Source organism: Parasteatoda tepidariorum, chromosome X2 (assembly GCF_043381705.1).
Source record: "Parasteatoda tepidariorum isolate YZ-2023 chromosome X2, CAS_Ptep_4.0, whole genome shotgun sequence".
NCBI lineage: Eukaryota > Metazoa > Arthropoda > Arachnida > Araneae > Theridiidae > Parasteatoda > Parasteatoda tepidariorum.
In genome coordinates, this window is record NC_092215.1 from 319,120 (window position 1) to 339,176 (window position 20,057).

A 20,057-nucleotide genomic window follows, 5' to 3' on the forward strand; every position below is an offset into this window, starting at 1 on the left:
CACCTTTTGTAGGCTTAGGACTGGTAGTACTATCTAAAATAGCTTTGGCGTGTTTAAAAGTTTTTTTACCTTCAATTTTTAAATATTTATAATTAACTTTTTTTTTAATTTTTTTTTCATTTTGAATTATTTTTATCATATTTCGTTTTTTTTTTTTTTTTTTTTTTTTTTTTTTTTTTTTTTTNTTACCATATTTTTCATTATTTTCCATTGCAAAAGAAATCCAGCAAAGATTTCGTTTCAAAGGAGATGCATTTTTTTTTAGCAACCATTTATCCCTTATTCTTTTTAAATAAATCAACTGAACTGGATCAGCATCATTTTGACGTTCTAGCCAATTAATTGCAATATCTAATGAATTGCATGCTTCTATATGAGAAGGTCCACTATCTTGAACTTGATTGCTTACTTCTTCCTCTTCGTCTGTGGAGTTCCGATTTTCATTCAAAATTTCAGCAACAATTTCATCATTTTCATCCGAAAGATCTACTGGTTCAGAAACTTCAGTTTTTCTGTTAAGAATTTTATTCCAAGATTTATTATTCCAAGCACTGTAATCACTAATCATTAACCATAAGTGACAACTACCCATTCCCCAATTATAAAACTTCAGCACTTATCTATTCAAAAACTCCTTCTGCATTCCAACCATTGTAGACTATCAAAATGAAGCTCGCATTCTTGGAAGATAATTTTCAGTTGTAAAGGGGTTGGTAGGTTTAACTGTATCATGATACATGTATGTATGGCTGCTATAAGAAAACTGCTAAAAGGGTTGTAAATTAAATATGGTCTTCGGATGTAGGGGATATTATTTATTCTTCTTAATTTAGAAAAATAGTCAACAGGTTAAAAAGTATTCTAAACTTTTAAAAAAAAAAACCCAATTCAGACATATTGTGGATAATTGGACGTTCGGATAATAAGGGTTCGGATAACCGGTGCTCTGCAGTATATTGTTTTATAATAAATATAATATAAAGCAACATATTATATTAGTGCATTAACTTAATGTATTAAAACATTTCTAATCCTTTTTTAAAATCATATTTGAACAATATAAAACTTCTCAAAATAATATTAGATTATTTATGCACATTCAAAGATCCTGAACACAATAAAAAATACTAGTTAAATTATTAAGTTATTTTAACTAATTAAAAATTGATCTGTATCAATGTAATTGATTGATAAGTTGTTTTTTAAATTTAACTGATTTAAAAGCTTTGAAAGTGAGAAAAGAGAAGTTTTCTAATTGATTATAATTAAATTTTCTCTCACTTGCATGTAGTCTTTTTTTATAGTCAGTTGATATGTATTTGCATTTAAAACCTCGCTGTGCTGTGGTCAGACAAATAGGCAAGCATGAATCATTTTGTTATTCCCATCAGAATATGTAAACAAAATATATAAATAAATAAAACTGATAGATTTTTTTTCGTTTAGCTCCTTCTCCAAGTAAATTTCTAATAAAATTAATGCTCAGTACAATCCAATATAAAAGCATATTGTGTGTTATAAATTAATCAATATATCAGTCTACCACTTTTATACAAAACTCAATATAAGAAGGATTTGGTATTTACTGTAACGAAAAATTCCCTTTAGTAATGAAATGACTATAAACATAGCTTTCAGAACCAGCTTCTGAAACATCAGTTATTCGGAAGCAATCGTAACTTGTTTTGTCAATAGAATAAGAGTTGAATTTGAAGCATTTCAGCTACTTAGAAAGTGATCAAATATCTTTTTGAGATATTTCCTGTTTGTTAATAAACTGGTATTGAATTCTGTTTATAGTGGACAGAGTTGTTTGTTGTATTGATTATTAATTTTGTTTTTATACTGTATTGAGCTTTTATATGCTTTTGTAGTATTCCCTATAAAAATTCTTTAAAATCTGTCTTTTTTATGGGAATATTAACCTGAGATCCACAATAAAAATATTTTTCACTTACCTTTTAACAAAAATTATGAAGAGATTTAACATTTTCATATAATAAAAGAATTTGGTGATATTATTATTATTTTGTATAAGTGAGTTTAGCTCATATGCAATTAAGCGTGAAGGACTGTATGCTAATAAAACTTTCCATAATCTAAATTTTTCTAATTTATGATTATCTTGCTATAGAAAGAAAATGTAATATTTTTCTAAGCACATAATTATCTTAAAATAACATTGCGTGTATTAGATTTGTTATAAAATATAACCACATTGTTTTATTGTTATATATAAATATTATACAAGCACATTGTGCCTTATACAGAAATCGCTCTATCAGTCGATGACATAAATACAAAACTTACTTTCTGTTGTTTATTTTCGCAGACAAGAAATCAAAATATAGTAAGATATAATCATTTAATTATAAAGTTAACTTATTATTAATTCAGAACTTTAACTGTATATTCAACACATTAAATGTGCAGAATGTTTTTGACTGTTATAAATAAATTGAGTGTAATTAATACAGGGTGGCCACCCACCTGGAATTATCAGGGAATTTTTTTACACTGGAAAAATCAGGGAAATTTGGATAAAAACCTGGAAAAATCAGGGAATTTCAAAGAAAAGCTGGAATTTTTCTCTTACTTTAAATTATTTTACCATCCGTTATATCCACTTTTATTTAGATGTACATTTAATGTAAAATAGTTGAAATATCATCAACTCAGCAATACTTTACTTGCATTAAAATTCTCTTCATTATTACCCTGCTAAACTAAAATGTCATTTCAAACTCTTTTATGTTGGGAAATGAATGGAGAAATCTTTGACCTCTTTGGTGATTATGGGACTCTGCAATTTAGGAAAGACAAAAATGTGGTGAATGCGGAATAAAGGATTAGTATATTTGCTTCTGTTTATAAAAGTAGTTTTTTTTTAAAAAATCTGCTTTTAGTCTGTGAGCTGAATTAATTAATTGTTCATTATTTATATTATAACTTAAAATTGATCCATGAAGTTTTTAGATATTTTTTTAATTTCATTTTATGTATTTATTTGAGGTAAGCACCTCAGTTTTAATTATTTTAGTAACAATTTCACTTCATTTAGTACATTTTCAATCAATCATTTTGCTTAGAACTTGAAAAATTTATCTATTTGGAGAGAAAAAAATTCAGAACATTCTGTAGTTATTTATTTATTTTTTTTTTTGAGTTAAGAAAAAAATAATTTTGTGAAAAAAATATTAAACCAACTTGCATAGCAAACTACAACAATAACTCACATCCTATTCAATTTTTAGGTAAATGGGATAAAAATCATTAGTTATTTATTGGTCCTGTAATTGGTCAACAAAACTGAAGAGGGGGTATTAAAAAGAGAGAAAAATTTATTCTGGAATTAATCTTTAATTTTTTTTCAAAACTTTGGCCCATCTTTTATGCTACAAACGGACATATGCTCTTTCTTGTTCATTGCTAGCTATGCCACTAAATAGAAGAAAAAGTAAGTATCGGTAAATATTGTCTGCTACAAAGAGATTATTTAATTTTATGCAGGCAATAAATAAAGCTATTATTATTTTTTTTTCCTGTGCCCAGAAAAATTTGTTATAGGCTAATAATACAGTAAAAAAATGTTTTTATTTTTAATGTACAGTGATTATTTTTCTTTTCAATAGAATTTTTTTTTATTGGATATAAAACTAGTGATTTCTTTCAAAATTTTTTCCCGTATTTCTTTTAAAAATGAAAAAAAACAAAAACACTTTCTTATTGCATGATTTTTTAAATGATTAAATTTAAGAAAATATTGCTTAAATATGAGTTTTATTTATATTGTTTTTAATATATTACATTGTTCTTAATATACGTTGTATAGTTAAAATGAGTGATTTTTCAACTAACTTTTATAAGATGGAAAATGTTATAAAACATATTAATCTAACCATTCCAACAGGAAATATAAGACAATTTAAATTTAAGGAAGCTATTTAATTGAAAATTAATATTTATAGCATTAAGATTAAAATTAAAGTTATTTTCAGTCATTATAATGGTTATCATTAATTTAAATTTCTATCCAATTTGAGAAATTTGAGTCTGACACTGAAGTAAAAAATTTCGAATTCACTATGTATCATATTTCACAAGCAACTGCATCGAATTTTTTATTTAAATGTCTGCTTCAAAATTCAGTCGAGTTTGCATTTAAATTACAAACTAATTCACAGAGTTTAGACAATTTATAAATTAGTAATCATTGTTTGCTTTCATGCAATTTACATCCGACAGCCATTTAATAATCCGTTTAATTTGAACTTATAATAATCAGTTTTTATTAAACAAATTGTTTTTCGATAGGTTTATGATATATTAAATATTTATGTAAAAGTTTGATGATTATAAACTTTTGTTTTATAAGATAGTTTTTCTAAGAAATTAATGTTAATTTTTTTCTGACACCACAGAGTTGCCTAGATGTAAAAACAATTATCTTATCTAAACTAGGAAACCATGTTAGATTGGAATTCTTAATATATTCAAATTTCTAATAAGAAAAAGAATAAAATTTTAAGAATTTTATCTAGTTTTTTTCTTCTATGAAATATTGAACAAAAAATTTAAAAATTTTTCCTTTACAAATGCTGAATATGCCTTAAAATAATAGTGCTAATTCGAAACAAACAACATTATTTAAACATTTGACTTATGATATTGATTTAAGGAAAATTATTTCAATGAATTTTATAAAGAGCACTGTTTGGATAAAATACAGTATAAAATGGCTCTATATTGAAATGTAGATAAATATAAAAATTTATTGGTTTCTAATCACCTGGAATTATCTTCTTTTCCTTAATAGAAGTATATTAAACAGTACTTATCTAAAGTTGTTTTGGGTCATAGCTATTTGGTACATTCTGTGCAAAAGCTATTTAGCACTTAAGAATATTTTTTATTCAATAAAAGTGTTATTTTCTGCAAGCTAAACATGTTTCCTCCATATCTATTCAAGATGATATATTAAAAAAATAACACTTTAAATAAAAAATAACATATAACATACAACACTTTAGCAGAAGACAAAAAAAAAAACACTCTGACCTGGAAATTTTAAGATTCTTACTGGAAAACCTGGAAAAATCAGGGAAATTTGAAACCTGATTTGAGTGGCCACCCTGTAATAATTGATTGTAATAAAAATTTTATTTTGTATTATAATGTAGAATAAAATAATTTAAGAAAGTGATGCGCCTATAATTTTTGTTGATGACACAAAATTTGATGTGACAAAAATAAAATTATTTTTTCTTTTTAGTCCGTTTATGAAACATGGTTCTCAAGTTTCATTGGTTCATATGGTTCAGTTCACAAACGTAGCTCTCAGTTTTTGACCTGTTAATGTTTGAAAAGGGTCAAAATTTCGATGCTTTTCGTTACATGATTTTGTTACTTGAGACCCACAATAAAAGTATTTTTTTCACTTAATTTTTAGCAAAAAATTAAAAAACATTAAAAGACATAATGGTACACTCAGAAAGTTTAATTAAAATATGTTATATTTTATGGAATCAAAATGAAAATTAATAGCTTGTGGGACAGGGAATTTTTTCAAAAATAAAACTTCAGGATTGTCAAAATTATTTTAGTTTGGCTCTAAAATTAGAAATGTGATTAGTTTGAAAACTCTTCAAAGAGTTAATTGAAAAATTTTGATTCCCATTACAGACCCTCTGCAAAAACTATTTAATTTTGCAGTTATATAAATTTATTTTTGTTTACTTAACTATATTATATTAAAAAAAATATTTTTTTATTTGTGTTGATATTTTTAATTACATTTAAGGAGCATCAATATCCTTTTAGTGCTTAGGGCCTCTAAGGCTCTTTATCCGGCCCTGACTGTTAAGTACTGTGATTCTCAACCACTGTGCTGCAGCACTTTTGTATGCCGCCAAATTTTATAAGTCATATGGTAAAAATTATAATGCTTTTTTCATTACCAGTAAGGTTAATTTAAATAAAAGTATATATATAATATTATATTATGTACTTTTTTTAAAAATTTTCCATACTTTACCGCTGTGTCGACGATAGTCCTGTTTCTGGCAATCTTAAAATGAGTAATTACTAATTAGCAAAAGAAAGCAACTGAAATATTAACTTACAAAAGGAAATAAAAGCTAACAATTAAAATAAGCTATGCAATTAGTAGTTATAAAATCAAATTAACAAAGGATGACTAACAAAAACACAAGCTAACAATTAATAATTAGCCCAAAAAAACAAGTTAACAAAGAATAACAAAAAAATAGCATGTAAAAAAACTAACGATTAATAACTATAAAAAAAAGCTAACAATCAATAAATAGCAAGAAAATCTAATGATAGCAGTTAACTTGTAATTAGTCCCTTAATAAACGTACTGCTGTTTTTGTAGTACAATTATTTTATTTTACATTCAAAATTATTATCATAAACTATTTTACACAGTGTATTATAGGTTAAGTAAAAAATTTTTAAACTTATTTTTTCTTTGTGTGCCACCAAATTTCGAAATTGTTAAAAGTGTGCTGCAAGAAGAAAAAAAAAAGGTTGAGAATCACTGGTTTAGTATTACAAAAAGCTTGTTAATAATTTTATGTTTGTTAAAACTATCTCATATATATTATTCTTTTTCCTCAGGATTTAGGATTAGCTCAATTAGCTGCAACTAAGACATCATCACCCACTCCTTTAGGATCTTTAGCTCACCAAATTTATCGTATTATGTCAAACAGTGGATTTCCACATCGAGACTTTTCATCTGTGTTTTTGTATTTACAAGAAGGACATACATTTAGTGGTAAAAAATAATGGTAAGCAAGGTTAAGTGAAAAGTTATTTTGTTAATTATATAAAATTAAGTAGTTCATTGTATTATGATGATTTATAAGATAGTATAATAGTAGTTACCCTAACTAACCAAAACCAATATTTTGAAAGCTCACAACCTAACTAAGCTCTTACCCTAACTAACTAACCAATATTTTAAAAGCTCACAAAAACAATTCAATTAAAAGGAACAATGGATTTATGTATCACTTACCTATCAGAAATTATGTAATCCATAGTTTTTTTCTATACAAATTATTTAGAACCAGTAAAAATTACAAACTTCTCCAAATTATGCACGTTTTCAAAAACTGAACTTGAAATCACTCTTTTGAAAAGCCACATGTATTTTTACTTCTTCGAACATGAATGGTTTGGGGTTTCAGGGCGGTCCCTTTCACATGATCAGCCTTTTTTGATATGTCCCTTTCATATCTGAAACCTTTTATTTTGAAGTTGCAAAAATATATGAATTTTGAGATCATTGTGTACTTTTGAAGAATGGAAAAGGGTTTTGATCATAAGAAGAAATGAGAATTGTTGCTTATTTTCACCTTTGTTAAATCAAATTATCAATTTCGTAATATTGTTTATTTTGTTCCATTATTTCCATAGAGATTCATTTGGGGATTCTGAAATGATTTGTTACATTGAAATTTTCGCTATTTCAGATTTCACTAAATTTGACTATTATTTTACTGTTTTAACCAAGTGAAGTTTCTATTTATTAATTTAGTTTATATTTTTTTATGTTTTAAACTATATAAAAAAAATTTGTAATTTGTGTATCTAATATTCTTATTTTTATTTTCTAGGAAATGGTACTTTTCATTGTTCTGCTAAAGGGGAAGATCAAATGTGTAAATATATAAATAATAATTTGCTTTAAATTGATTCCTATTTATGTTTTTGGAGAAGTTTATGTTAATAGCATACTCTTTAAGTGTTTGTGATCGTAAATCGAATCAACAGAATATGACATAGCTATTTTTTAGTGAAATTTTATCTGTGTCCCTTATTTAATTTGGTTAGAATTTGTATTTACTTCAGTGGTGGTAAAGTACAAATATTTGTGGGAGTTATACTACCTCATTGATATAATTTTGTATTAAATAAGCAAAATAACTGTTAAAATTTTCAAAAGCTTTGCTATTTAAAAATTCTTTACAATTTTATAAATAAATGAATATTTTCTGCTATGTTTTTTAATAAAGCATTTTTTTTTATCATTTCCTTTATATTCAACAATAGTAAACCTGTAATTGTATTTTTTATTCAATCAAAATGAACTACTACTAAATTGTTTCAATTATTTTTATAATTTATTATGCATTTTCAATAATGTAATTTAATTATAGATTTATTTACTAATCTTGTAACCTTATTGGTTTTTATTTTAATTTTTTGCAACACACTTAAAGACATGGTGTGTAGCGTTTTTAAAAAGTGCTTAAAGATGCTTTTTTCATTGGGTGTTCTTAAAAAGCGCTTAATCTTCCCTTTTCGAAAATCATTTTTTCTTTACCATGTGCTTTTTCACTATGTATTATGCAAAAGCATGCTTTTCACATTGTTCTATTACACGTTTTCCAATTCATTCAACCACAATTTATTTTGGGCGTACTGTCGTCCATAGCCTATGAAAGTGCCAATCATTTTACATGTTTGATGAAATACTTGCGAGTTTGCATGTGCATCCACTGAGCTGGGTTCGGTGAGATTATTGCTCTCTCATCTGCAACTTTACTGCAATTTGCAAGATATTCTCAATTTCAGGCTTCATTTTCCACCCTCTGATATTGAACCAAAAAATCTCTTGATCATTTTATAATGGCTAAGTATGAGCTATAATGGTAATCAAGAAAAGAGTTCTTTGTCAGAAACTAGTTATTTTATCATGATCATGTAAAGTCTTTGAAAATTATTTTGCATTTTGTTAATGTATATAGTGCTTTAAAAGATTTTCTTGAGTGCTTAAAAAGGTGCGTATTTTTTGTTGAAAGATTTGGCTACACACCCTGAAAGACATTCCATCCTTTTTTTTTCAATTTATTTAATTTTTGTTTTCCGATTAAAAATAAATTTAGTTACATTTGAGGTTGTATCCCGACAATAAATGTGATAATGCTCCACTCCTAGTCCCACAGAAGGAATATGTAAAACAGTGGCTGTTTGTGTTTTCAAAAATGTGAATAAGGCAATGCTTTATGAAAAAGAAACATAATGGAATATATAGAATCTCAAAAACATTTAGTTATATATTTTTTCTTTGGTGCTAGCTGTTAAATATGTATGTCTAACTCAGAATACTTAGAAATAGGTGCATTTTTGATAAGTTAGCTTTATATGTTGCTTGTATGTGTTACATTTATTTGTTTGTTTTCTGTTGACTAAAGTTTGTTGTATAATAAAGTGATGAAAAAAACTTTGTGTTTCTTTGGAATTATACTTATCAACACTGAAAGTCAAAAACTCTTTTGCCTGACATTGCATTTCGCTTTTGCGACTTCTGGTAGCACCTTTGAAAATACAGGGAATTAAAAAATCACCTAAAATAACAGGAAGAATGCTAGGAATTATATTTCTTATTTTAGTCTTTTTAAAAATGGTGATTACTCAGTGTGCAATATGTGGGGTATTAAAGGATATTTCATCTACTGTGGCATTTTTAAGTATGTTCAGCTGTTCCTTTTTTCTCTTAAGTTTTTTCAGCAATTAAAAATAATATAGTTATCCCAATACATTATTTTTTTCCTCACACAAGAGCACAATAATTGTGTTTCCTGCTATTATAATGTATACAGGGTTAAAACAAATTTTTTTTTTTACAGATTTCAGGGGAGCGATCCTGAGATGGTTATTTATAAAAAATTACGACTAGCATATTAAGAAGATCAAAAACCTCGAGAATGATAAGAAAAGACAGATACAAGATAAAAAATAGTTCTCAAATATATATGTTCAAAATACGTGCAAATTTCAATGCTATACATCATCTTCAGTGCACATAAAAATGTGCAATGTAGATTTTTGTTTTGTATTTTGCTCTGAAAACTAAGCCCCAGTGTATTGTTGAATCTTGTATACAATATTTTAATTTTCGATTTATTTTACTTTATTTCTGTCTTTTACAATAACTGATATATTTTTAAAATGATAATATTAATCTCTTAATTATAAAACGTCACAAAAATACATCTACATGTGAACTACGACCAAGTGTTGTTTGTGTGGCTCTCTGGGTGTAAAGGGTTCTGAAGAGTTTCGTGGGTTTTATTTTGTTAAGGGTTAATAAGATTGACAGTTAACATCAATTAATTTCTCTCCTATGCATTGTTGATAAGTCTTGTAAATTTGATTCTTAACTTTGAAGTTTGCAGATAGGGTTCTTAGAGAAGGCGGCAAATGCCAAATTTCACCTTATACTACATTCTTCATTGAAAGACACTGTTTTATTAAGATTTTATTTTCAAATCAAAGCACCCTGTGCTACAACAAACTGCTCCAGCTCTTTTTTTTTATGAAGAAAAGCAATACTCTAAATTTAGTGTTTAAACTATTTATGGTTATTTAATGAATTTATACTTGTTTCAAATAATAATTAAAGCACAAACATCACGTTTTTGTGGCAATTATTAAAAACTACTATCCTTCATTTGCTTTTATCATAGTCATCCGATGTCTTCAACAAAAATATTTCGTATAATTTAAGAATACATATTAATTGCTTGGGTTTCATCATTTATCCTGGCTTAAACTCTTTAAATTGTACATCTAAATGATTCTTTTAACTACACATTATAATAATATAAGCTTTTTTTGTTGATTTAAAAAAATATTGGTAATTACTATATTAACTATCAAGCCAACTGCACTGTAGGGATCAGGGAACTGGTCTTCCATTGAAAAGGTTCTGGATTTGAATCCTGGCGTGGCATGAATGTTCTTTCATTCTCTGAACTATCTGTCCTTACTGTGGGAGCATCATTGGCCCACCTAATATGGTGCCCCTGAAAGAGTGACCAACAAATAAGCCTTGTAAATGCCTGAATTGACAAAATGTTAACGCATTAGGAAAAAAAATTAGCCATTTATTTCTATACAAAATTAAACACAAAACCAATTCTTCAGAAGAAAAATAAATATTTTTCAAAACGTTATAGGCAGAGACAATTTAAAAAATAAGAAGTTTAAACTTATGTTATTTACATATTTTTTTCTCTCCCTAGATCTAATTGTGAGGAAATGTTTTTACTCAAATATTAAATTCATTTACCTTAAGAAATATTTACTCAATAATCACTTTATTAGAAGTCCAAAATTTCTTGAATTTTTAGGTGTTGAAAAGTAATGTTTGAAACTAAAGAATAAAATTTTTAAAGTATGACTTTTTTTAAATGTACTTCTCAATAGCTATTCAACTGGTTATGTTTGAGCAATGGGTTTTGTCAGTTATAAAATAAGGTACTTTAATGCTTAAGATTATATAAAATTTCATATACCTTACAATTTAAAGGACTTGATAAATTTTAATAAAAGCAATAATAGATTATAAAACTATTTTTGAAATTGGAATCATATTAAGAAATTGGGTATCGTGATACTCTTGCTCATGCAAGAATACAGTTGTTACTTGAAACCAATTTTTAGACCATTCTAGAAAAGTTCTTAACTTACATTTTAGGAACTTTTAATTTTGCGGACCCACCATGTTCATGTTCATGGACCCGCCATGTGAATGCTGGAAATGGAGAACACCCAATCTTTCTCTGGGTGGGGACAAGTACAAAAACTTCCAGGACCCAGTTTCTATGGGGCAGATTAGATCCTTGCTGACAGTAATTTTTCTGTCATTGCATTTGAATTGCACAGATGTCTCATCGCTGTTCTGTAATTTACAGGGTGTTCACTGCCTATAATATTTATATTCTTTTCTAGAATACATGTCAATATGCATTATGTCTCTCTTAAAACTAACTTAGTTTTACTTTATCAATCATGCCAAATCTGAAAATGAACGTAAAAAATTTCTGAAATTAAAAGTGAAAAGCAATTTAAAAACATACAATTCATTAACAAAGTCATGTGGTTAAAACAGGACAGGGGTTTCGTTTGATGTTATTCTGTTGTTTGGCAATCACAAGTTAGACTATCAGTAGGGTTGTATTGTCAGTGAGGATTAGGGTTACCAAATTATTTACCATGTCAGGTATTTACCATCTTTAAAAAAATATTTTTTTCACAGTTTTTACTGTTTTTTGTTGAAATATTCTGAACATTGAAGTTCAATCATTTTTAGAACTAATGTTATAAAGCTTTTTGAAAATAATTTACACCCAATTTTGCATTGTACTTAATAGCAATAAATTTCGTTCTTAAAATTAATTCATTAAATAGTATTAAGTTAAATATATGTATTTGAAGAAAGATCTAATAAAAGGTTAGATATTTCCTTTTTTTGTCAGGGGTCATAGTTGCCCTGCTATTCCTAATATAAAATATATTTTTCTTTTAGCCTTATTTTTTCTAATACAAAGTGCTGTTATGATTTCACTATGATATAATAAAAGCTCAATATAATAATGAGTACAGCATATTGCTAGGAATTTGTATATGAGATGAGTTTCCAAGTGACAATTAAAATGCTAATACATTAAGTACATGAAAATGGTAATAATATAAAAGAAAAAAAAATCAAAATTGGGCATCATTTCATTGCTTTCACCTTTAAACGTTAATAAAGCAAGTATGTGTTGGTGACCACCAAATAAGTTATAATCCTCCTAGAAAGAAATTCTTTTGCTGTTTTTGGAAATTCTTCTGCATACTTTCAAAAGAATGCACCTTTTTAGCACAATCTATCGTGCTTTCCCTCTTGACAGCTCGCAATTGAAATTCACATTCAGTGCTATTAATGAAGCATTTCATTGTATTTTGTGTTGTGTTTTGGCGACTTGATGTTAGTCTCTAGCTTGTTTTAATGCTAGGGAAGTTTAGTGTGTAAAAGGATACCCATTTACATTTTAGCGTTAAATATGTTAATTTGTTTATGAAAACAAGCTCGCTATAATGGCATTTTCCATTACTATTGTGAATTGTTATTATATTGAACTTTTACTGTAATTTATTATTTAATTAAAATACAACTTGTAATATTTTTTATTTTATTTATTAAATTTTATCCGCTGGTGCTTTTTTTATGTTTTTTTTTACCGTCCAATTAGTTTTGTATTGTTGTTATAGCAATCAGTTTAGTTCTAATTAATAAATTGTGTTCTTCTTAAATAAGTTCATTATTTGAAAAAATATATAAAATAACTAAATGTTAGATATTTCATTTTTTGTTTTTGTTTATTTTCTGTATATAGAATTCTGTATTCTCAAATATACAGAAATTATTAAGGTATTTAGAAACCTTGATTCTTATCAAGTTTGGCAAATTAAATTAAAGTTAGATGATCACAAAATAATGAGATTTTTTCAGTACTCTAATTGTGAAAATATGATAGAAAGTAAAAAAAATGTCTTTAGAGAATAAGGTCATTCTGTGATAAAAAAAATAGTTTATTAAATTTTCAGAATAAAATTTTAGTTTATGAATTTAAAAGAATGAAGAAAATGTCTCCTTAAGCACACTATAAATAAAAAGTTGTTTAGTTTATAACTTTTTAGTTGGTATTCCTTCCTGAAAAGTCTTTTTTAATTTTTGACCTGACTTTCTTCTTGACTGCCTGTTTCTGATAGATGTTTTTTTATAATGTTTATCAACGTATCATAAACTATTGAATATTTTTACCTAACTTTTAACTGAAATAAAAACATTTTTCTATTAATATATTATAAGTGATCTGATCTCTTTCAAAATACTTTGGATAATTTTTGGATCAAAAGTACTTTGATAATAACATCCTAATTTCAAATATATAAATCAATGATAATTATTTTTCCAGTTCCCTTGATTTTGAAAATTTTCATATTTAAAAAAATATTTATTGTTTAAACTTTTATTTCAATTGAATAAATAATTATTTTGAATAAACTTGAATTTAAAATTACGCATACAAATTTATGTAAGTAAAATAATTTTTTTTCTTATTTAATTTTTAATATTAAATAAATGACAAAACAAAATTCATCAGTAAGATTAACCAGTATTTTACAGTACCCTTACTGCTACTAAAGATTTTTGGATGTACCGACTCATTTTGTAATGAATATCCTATAAATAGGGCTACGAAAAAAATTCAAATAGTGTTTTATTCCTTATGATTACTTAGTCTTACTTTCGTCTCTCTTCATTGTTACATGCGATTTTTTTTTCCGGACACATTCAATTCTAAGGCATGATAAAAATTTTTTGCTGGAATTTTAATGACATAAGATCTTAGTACAATATTTATGACCATAAGTCTGACGCGTTTTCAAATTTTCCATCTCTAAATTTATTGTAAAACTATTATAAAAATACCAAAAGATACGTAAACAACAATATGAATGGGCACCGGCAATAATTTTCCTTGAACACGCGTTTTTCGTCGATGTCAAAGCAACTTAAAAGGCATTTTAAACATAATCAACTTAGTTTAATTGCAGTTTAAGTTGCATTTTTTGCTTCGTTTCTGTTGCCAAACTGATAGAATTTCATGCCAAAATGATATCAAAAATTATGTACATTGTCGATTGAAATATAAATAACATTCTCGTTAAGGATCGCAAATTAGTACATAAGCGAAGAAGAAACAAAAACACTCGAAATTTTCTTTTATTTTATAACCGGTGTTGAACAGGTAAACCATTTGTGGGTTTACGACTATGTTCAATTCCTTAGCTTTGTAGTTTTGAATCCAACTCAGAAGACAAGAGAACTCTTGGAGCAAGTATCAGGACAAGCTAGCCTTCGTGGAGGACCTTTTGATGAAATTAGTCCGCGTTTGCGTTATATAGAGAGGAAAACCATAAAAATCTCTCATGGTTAGCCGAAAGACAAATGGATTCGAACTCAGGATCCATCTACCTTTATAAATATTTTACGTCAGCATTGTGGTTGGTGTGATTCGGGAGCAGAATTCGTATCGACTAGCCATCGCTGGGATTCAAACCTGGCTCTCTTCATTAGGAGGCAAGCTCTGTATCACCTGATCCTCCGCTTTTGAAATTTTATTTTATTTTATATCCGACTTTGAACAGCTGGCTTATCTTTGAACTATCAATGTTCAACTTCAAAGCCTAGCAATTTTTAACCCAACCCAGAAAACAATGAAACTTCTGGATCAAGTATTGGGACAAACTATCCTTAGAACTTTTTGATGGAACTAACCCAGGGCTAAAGAAAATACAAGGGCTAGTTCACTCCGCTCTTAGAGCTGAAGCTACGATTTCCCTCCTCATGACGTCACTGTGTACACAGANCACAGTATCAGACCAACCCATGGTTAGCCCGACGATAAGGGGATTCTAACCCATGATATTGAATCTCTAATGGGGATGGTGAGATGGAAAATATCAAAACTAGTTTGATTGCCTGATGAAGCTTTGAGTATTTTTAAAAATTGCCTTTTAACTTCTTTAAGTTTCATCAAGCAATCAAATCTGTTTTGATGTTTACACTCCTGCCTTCCTCAGTAGTGGTTCTGTAGATTTCTATGGCGCTTTGTTTTTCCTAGCTTAAAAATTAATGCATTTAATATGTGTACTTTTTTACTTGATTTTTTACAAGGACGTTACGTATGAAAAGCTGCTATTGAGGTATAATTTCGCCCTGTATAACTTCACAATATTAACGCCCTGTATAATTTCACAATATTCATATTATTCTAGTTTTACTTGAATCGACAGATATATTTCGTTTATAGTTTTGACTACTTGTAGTACATTTATCTACTTCCTTATTAAATAAATGTGCAATTAAATGAGATTTGATATAAATCAGGTTTAAAAAATTATTTCAGATCAAAATAGAATCGCCTTCATGGGCCAATCACTTACCTTGGGGTTCCACGGAACACCGGAACCTCTCCTCTAGACAAGTGACATCTGAATCGAATAAGACTTCGCCCATGCCGATACAATAGTTATAAAATATAGTATATACATATAATATAATATATACAATAGTTCAGAAGTTATAAAAACTTTTATGAAGTTTTAAATACTATAGAGTTTTTTAGGATTAATCAAACGGGATAAAACCACATCAAATGAAATCAATTTATTAATATTTTGAAGTTTCCGATGCGTTATTTTACCCTAAATCGAATTAAGATTTAGGCTAATAAGACAAACAGTTTAGTAATAATTTAAATTTACACATTGCTATATCCAGTATTGGATCTCGTTTACAGCAGATGGAGAAATTTGTCAAAAACTATATTTTTTATAATTTAACTTTTCAAATGTATTCATTTGGTTTGGATCTCATTCCATTTAGAGTAAATAGATCAAATATATTGTTTGTCTATATAGCAATTTTAAACGCAGTAGTAACTATTATTAATAGTTTATTTTCTTAGATACGATATGTATTCACAGAAATATATACCATTGTGGTTTACTATTGGTACTAGTAGGTTTTGACTGTTAAAGTTTGAGAAATAGCCTTTTGTCAAAGATTATTTAATGTCATTGGATACAAAGGTTCATTGAAAGTATTTACGTCTTAATGGATTGTGTGAACGTAGTAGAACAAGAAATAATGGTCACTGTCGTGATTCACTTGTTACATAAAATGTATTGCCCTTTGTAAATTGATGTGGTTTTCTCAAGATCTTAGAGGATCTGGTGTCCCCAAAACTTTGAAAAAAAAATTTTTTTCGAAAAAGAAGAAAAAATTCGCATGTTTAATAGAGTTACGTAAAGAACATAACCTGAAAATTTCAACAAAATAAAATGTGTGAAGTAATCAATCCTGCCTGACTCTTAAAAACCATTTTGAGAACAGACTCCCCCCCCCCGCCCCCAGAAAATATAGACTCGTATCCCAAAACTATTAAATTGTTAGTATTCCTTTGTAGAATCATAAAATTTCGTCAACGAATTTTTTTTTTAAAAAGTGGTAGCTTAGTAATTAGCATATAAAGAAATATATAATTAGTTAAGTGTCCTACCACCTTCCTTTTTCTTTTAAGTTATTTTTCACATCTGCAGTGATGCACGGAAAACTAAAAATGTAAAAAGTGCTAAAAATTAAATTCATTTTTATTTATGTAATGTATTTAATTTTTCAGTCGTAACTACCACCATGACTTACACTACAAATTATTCATACTTAAAACATTCTTTGCATTCACTTTCAACAGTAAACTGGAAGAAAAAATGTTTGCTTTTTATTAATCACCACTTTTATTATTTTTGGTCGCTCATACCATCCCTGTACATATATATATAAAAAAAAAGAAATTCAAATAAAACCATTAATTTTTAATTCTTTTGAGAAAGAAATTTTTAAACACCCTGGTGAATCAAACGAGAATCGTTTTTCATTTCTAATATGATAGCATTCAAATCAATATTTTTTAATAATGGTTTTTTGGGTATTTTTATTAACCCCTAAGCAACCCTTCCCGGAAATACTAATCTTCTAGAAGGACTTTTCAACAAGAAGAATCCACCAACAGAAAAGTGATCCTCATCAGTTACTGACATTGACATGCCTTGTCCGAATTGTCGCATTCATCATTTCGAGCGGGTTTACTGACAAACGCAATTTTGTTGTGTAGGGGAAGGGACAGATCAGTGGCTGAAAACGCGTTTTCTATGCGAACTATACAAATGTGACGAACGACCAGCCTAATTGAAAACATGTTTAGAATATGACTTCACCTGGTTTGGAGGGCCCACCTGTTTGTGGGACGTTTCCTGCGCTTCTTTGTTCGACTGTCCAGTCAGAAGTTTGCTCACATGATTGATTGTGACTTATGAGTTGACCACAGAAAGATGTATCTATCTAATATAAAGAAGTGTGTGAAATCTTAATTTAAATACTGAAGGAATTCAAAAAAATTTTTAAAACTGGAAAAAAAAATTTTTTTTTTTCGATTCCAAACGCATACTTAAAACAATAAATACCGTAGAATTTTTTTCCTTTTGCTATAACATTCAATATTTGGCAATAATGAAAACATAAAATTTGAAGCATAAACGTATTTCTGATAACACAGTGCTCCCGTGGGTCTTGAAAATTTTAAGCGATAACGAGAATAAAAAAAATTTCGATATTTTAATTTCTGTGTAACCACCACAAAAAATTGTTTTCTAAAGAAATATATGTGCATAAAAATTCCAGCTACTAATCTACCTAACTATAGAGTGGTATCTTAAAATACTAAATATCTTCGTGCATTAACCTAAATTTACTTCTTCTTCTCCTTGGCACGACAGCCCAGGATGGGCCTTCTCAACAAGCCTATGCCAAGACATTCTTCCCTTAGCCAAGGTTCTCCAGTTTATTATCTTTAAAATTTGTAGGTCCTTTTCAAAGCAGTCTAAAAATCTTAGGTTTGGCCGTCCTCTTTTTCTTGTACCTGTTGCCCTGACACTGAAAACTTTTTTGGTTGTCCTGCCATCCTCCATTCTCATAATGTGGCCTGCCCATTTAATCCTTTGAATTTTGATAAATTTAATGACATCAGGTTCTTTATATGCTTTGTAAAGTTCCGTGTTTGATCTTCTAAACCAGGTACCGTTTTTACTTATTCCACCAAAAATGCTTCGCAGTATTTTTCTCTCAAATCTAGCTATCATATTTTCATCTCCACGGGTCATTGTCCAGGTCTCACATGCGTATGTAAGCACTGATCGTATAAGACAACCTAAATTTACTACCACTGTTAAAATTTTTCAAGAACCGCGGTAGCCCTGAATCAAGTGCTTGAAAGTAATCCTGATTGTGCGAATCTGCTTTTATTCAGAAACTGGTGTAACTCGTTAACGCCTGATATTATTATGAAAAGAATGGTATTACATTACTGTTTCAATTACATATTTATTATTCAGTTACATATTCATTACATTACAGTATTTTAAGCTAGTTGCCACTTAAGCCTTAAAAAAATTCCAACTGCATGATTATATATTAATGCATAATAGGGCACAGGCATTTTTGCGAGAAAAATAAGCACAATTTTCTGTATTAATGGTATTTATAATGGTGATTATAACTAATGTGCGTTTCATAAAATATTTTAAGAGCAAAAGTATTTTTGCAGGGAAAAACACAATCTTCCTTGATGGTGGAAATAATGTACATTTCAGATAATGAATTTGGTGTCATATTTGTATTTGATACGATGTTTTCTCACTGCAAAGTCCCTTTTTATTGTCAAAATTAAGTCCAAACCCTAGCTTTATAAAGCCCCCATGTAAATTTCATTGCAGGCCCTTACCATCAGAAGTCTATTTTTTATATTTCAAAAGAGTTTACGAAAAGCTATTTTTCAAAATGGTAGTTTACACTGTAATTCGCGAAACATCAATTTTCTTAAAAAATACTAATTTTCAACTCATACATATATCCAATTCACAACTTTCATTCACTTCTAATACCCACGGAAAAACTTAACAGAGGTAGTTATTATTATTTTTTTTAAAAAAAACTTCAACGTTTTCGAGCCTGATAAGATACAGTGTCCGTTATGCGTATGTATTTTCTTTATAAAATAAAATATAGAGTAATCACAAATGTATTAAACGATCGGGATTTATACCTTCTTCTCTTCATTTTTAAGAACTCGTGGGAACCCGGCCATTGTTTTACTAGTTTAATTGCTCATTGTTTTATTTCTATAAACAAATAATATATTATCGAACATAATAAATACACTTGTTAAACATCAATAATATATATTTGATTATAAAAAAGGGAATTTTCTGTGACTTAAAAGAAAAAAATTAACAAGGAAACATTATAAGTTTTATAAGAAATTTCAACCTGCGCCTTAGCGATCTTGAGTCCTGGGTAAGGTGAAATGCGGTCTCAAAAAACTTAAAAGTTTCTAAAAGAATATTCAAAAACTTATTTTCAATAGTTTAAAATAAATGTTTCTGTTTATTAAATTGAAAAATAAAACAGCGAGGTTTCAAACATCCGTACAGAATTTTTACAACCAGTTATTTTTATTTATTTAAGGACGCCAGTCACACATCTGTCCTGTGACAATTATTCGCTCCCTTCCCTGCTGAGCCCAAGGTGTGTAAACGGGAAAAATTCCATAACGTTTGATAAAAATAATAAT

At 28.0% G+C, this 20,057-nt stretch overlaps 1 protein-coding gene across 2 annotated transcripts in view; it reads left to right on the forward strand.

Annotated features, from left to right (window-relative positions):
- The window catches only part of LOC107440712 (3-hydroxyisobutyrate dehydrogenase, mitochondrial), a 42,151-nt gene extending 32,205 nt beyond the window's left edge, over positions 1 to 9,946 (forward strand). Inside the window, exons 6-8 of one of the 2 annotated variants that reach the window (XM_016053696.3) lie at positions 6,640 to 6,812; positions 7,644 to 7,688; positions 9,660 to 9,946. In XM_016053696.3, coding sequence (XP_015909182.1) covers positions 6,640 to 6,810 — 171 coding nt within the window. In that variant the 3' untranslated portion in view covers positions 6,811 to 6,812; positions 7,644 to 7,688; positions 9,660 to 9,946. Of the gene's footprint in view, positions 1 to 6,639; positions 6,813 to 7,643; positions 9,129 to 9,659 lie in introns of those variants that run through there. The other variant, XM_016053695.4, reaches the window with a different exon arrangement.
- The last annotated feature ends 10,111 nt before the right edge of the window (positions 9,947 to 20,057 follow it).